The sequence below is a fragment of the Anopheles darlingi genome, chromosome 3 (assembly GCF_943734745.1).
Source record: "Anopheles darlingi chromosome 3, idAnoDarlMG_H_01, whole genome shotgun sequence".
In the NCBI taxonomy this organism is placed as follows: Eukaryota; Metazoa; Arthropoda; class Insecta; order Diptera; family Culicidae; genus Anopheles; species Anopheles darlingi.
In genome coordinates this window covers 65,940,968-65,943,467 of record NC_064875.1, presented here as the reverse complement: position 1 = coordinate 65,943,467, position 2,500 = coordinate 65,940,968, and the positions used below count along the sequence as shown (strand labels likewise).

Here is a 2,500-nt window from a genome sequence, read left to right as displayed (position 1 = left end):
GGTACGCATCGACGAGGAATCGACTGCGAAGGCTGCCGCACAGAAGACGCAGCGCGAATTGGAGTCGCAGTTGGCTGAAATCCAGGAAGATCTGGAGGCGGAAAAGATTGCCCGTTCTAAGGCTGAGAAGCAGAAGCGCGATCTGAATGAGGAACTGGAGGCACTGAAGAACGAGCTGCTGGATTCCCTGGACACAACTGCCGGTAAGTGGCAATCGAGACAGCTAGGCTAAGTTGCCGTTTTATCATAAGATATGGGTTTTAATAATAAATCTCATTCCCTTTCAGCTCAACAAGAGCTACGATCGAAGCGTGAGCAGGAGGTAGCCACTCTGAAGAAAACGCTGGAGGATGAGTCGAGCAACCATGAGGCGCAGATGATGGATATGCGTCACAAACATGCGCAGGAAATTTCCTCCATTAACGAGCAGCTTGAAAATCTGAAAAAGGTCAAAAGTGGGCTGGAAAAGAGCAAGCAAACACTGGAGGCTGAGAACGCTGATCTTACCTCCGAGCTGCGCAATGTTAACCAATCGCGCCAGGAGAACGATCGTCGCCGCAAGCAGGCGGAAACACAAATTGCTGAACTTCAGGTGAGACTTCCGGCTTGCCGGTTGAATGCTATTTATGTTTTGGTTCGTACGTATTTAAGGATTGTCGTGTTGTCTTTTGTTCGCTACAATAAGACAATAAGATATTTTTTATGTTCATTTTCATTTGCATGCATGATCCTCTTCTCCCTTACTAGGATGAAGTTGAGTATTTGCAAGTAAGGGGCATTTATGATTACTGGTTAAGTTGTTAATGGTTGAAATGATTTGCTTGAAGACGAATAAGTGTATTTTGTTGCTTTTGTAGATGTTTTTATACATCGTATTAATAATTGTTTTTCATCATTCTTATGGTGTAGGTTAAACTGGCCGAGGTGGAGCGTGTGCGAGTTGAACTGCAAGACAAGGTGACGAAGTTACAGCAGGAAACGGAAAACATCACGCAACAGCTAGACGAAGCCGAGCTAAAGGCTTCAGCGGCCATCAAGAGCGCCGGCAACCTCGAGAGCCAGCTGACCGAATCGCAGCAGCTACTGGAGGAAGAGACGCGCCAGAAGCTAGCCCTCAGCTCGAAATTGCGCCAGATCGAGTCCGAGAAGGAGGCTTTGCAGGAGCAGCTTGAGGAGGATGAGGAGGCCAAGAAGAGCTACGAAAAGAAACTGACCGAGCTGAACGTCACGATACAGGAGTTGAAGAAGCGTTCGGATGAGGAGTCGGATATGGCGAAGGAGATGGAAGAGTCGAAGAAGAAAATGAATAAGGACATCGAAACGCTCCAACGACAGATACAGGAGCTGCAGGCGACCAACGATCGGTTGGACAAGAGCAAGAAGAAGATCCAATCAGAACTGGAAGATGCCACCATCGAGCTGGAGACACAGCGCACCAAGGTGCTGGATTTGGAGAAGAAGCAGAAGAACTTCGATAAGGTGTTGGCGGAAGAGAAGGCCATCAGCGAACAGCACGCCCAGGAACGGGATGCCGCCGAGCGGGAGGCACGCGAAAAGGAAACGAAGGTGCTCTCGCTCACTCGTGAGCTGGACGAAGCCTTCGAGAAAATCGACGAGCTGGAGCAGAAGCGTAAGGCGCTACAGAATGAGCTGGATGAGCTGGCCAACACACAGGTAAGCTAACGCTACGAGTGTCTAGTAGATTAGTGGATCAGTATTTGATTTATTTCTTTGCTTTTGGCTTTTGCTCCGCACAGGGAACGGCCGACAAGAACGTGCACGAGCTGGAGAAGGCGAAGCGTGCGCTCGAGAGTCAGCTCGCCGAACTGAAAGCACAAAACGAGGAGCTGGAGGACGATTTGCAGCTGACCGAGGATGCCAAACTGCGGCTGGAAGTAAACATGCAAGCGTTGCGCGCCCAATTCGAGCGCGACATCCAGGCGAAGGAGGAACAGTCGGAAGAGAAGCGCCGTGGTTTGGTGAAGGCCTTGCGCGATCTGGAAGCCGAGTTGGATGAGGAGCGTAAGCAACGGGCGGCCGCAGTGGCCGCCAAGAAGAAGCTCGAGGGAGACCTCAAAGACCTGGAGGCGACGCTCGAGATGAACAACAAGGTAAAGGAGGACGCGCTGAAGCAAGCGAAGAAGTTGCAGGCACAAATCAAGGACGCCATCCGGGATGCAGAGGAAGCTAAGGCGGCTAAGGAGGAGTTAGCGGTCGTTAGCAAGGAAGCGGAACGAAAGGTGAAAGCCCTTGAAGCCGAGTTCATGCAGCTGTCCGAGGACCTGTCGAGCTCGGAGCGAGCACGCCGTGCGGCAGAGGCCGAACGGGATGAGCTGCTCGAGGAGATCAACTCCAACTCCAGTAAGGGTTCACTGATGGTGGACGAAAAGCGCCGACTGGAGGCGCGCATTGCCGCACTCGAGGAGGAGTTGGAAGAGGAACAATCCAACTCGGAACTGTTCGCCGATCGCAACCGCAAGGCGCAGCTCACGATCGAGCA

At 51.8% G+C, this 2,500-nt stretch overlaps 1 protein-coding gene across 2 annotated transcripts in view; it reads left to right on the top strand.

Moving 5' to 3' along the window:
* LOC125955253 (myosin heavy chain, non-muscle) overlaps positions 1–2,500 on the top strand; it is a 34,639-nt gene that overhangs the window by 29,449 nt on the left and 2,690 nt on the right. For both annotated transcript variants that reach the window (XR_007469092.1, XM_049686301.1), the window contains exons 8-11: positions 1–203; positions 288–592; positions 910–1,674; positions 1,758–2,500. The exon at positions 1–203 is cut by the window's left edge and continues 2,537 nt beyond it; the exon at positions 1,758–2,500 is cut by the window's right edge and continues 319 nt beyond it. Coding sequence is in view for 1 of the 2 variants with exons in the window: in XM_049686301.1 (XP_049542258.1) it covers positions 1–203; positions 288–592; positions 910–1,674; positions 1,758–2,500 (2,016 nt within the window). In the remaining variant the exon portion in view is untranslated. The remainder of the gene's footprint in view (positions 204–287; positions 593–909; positions 1,675–1,757) is intronic.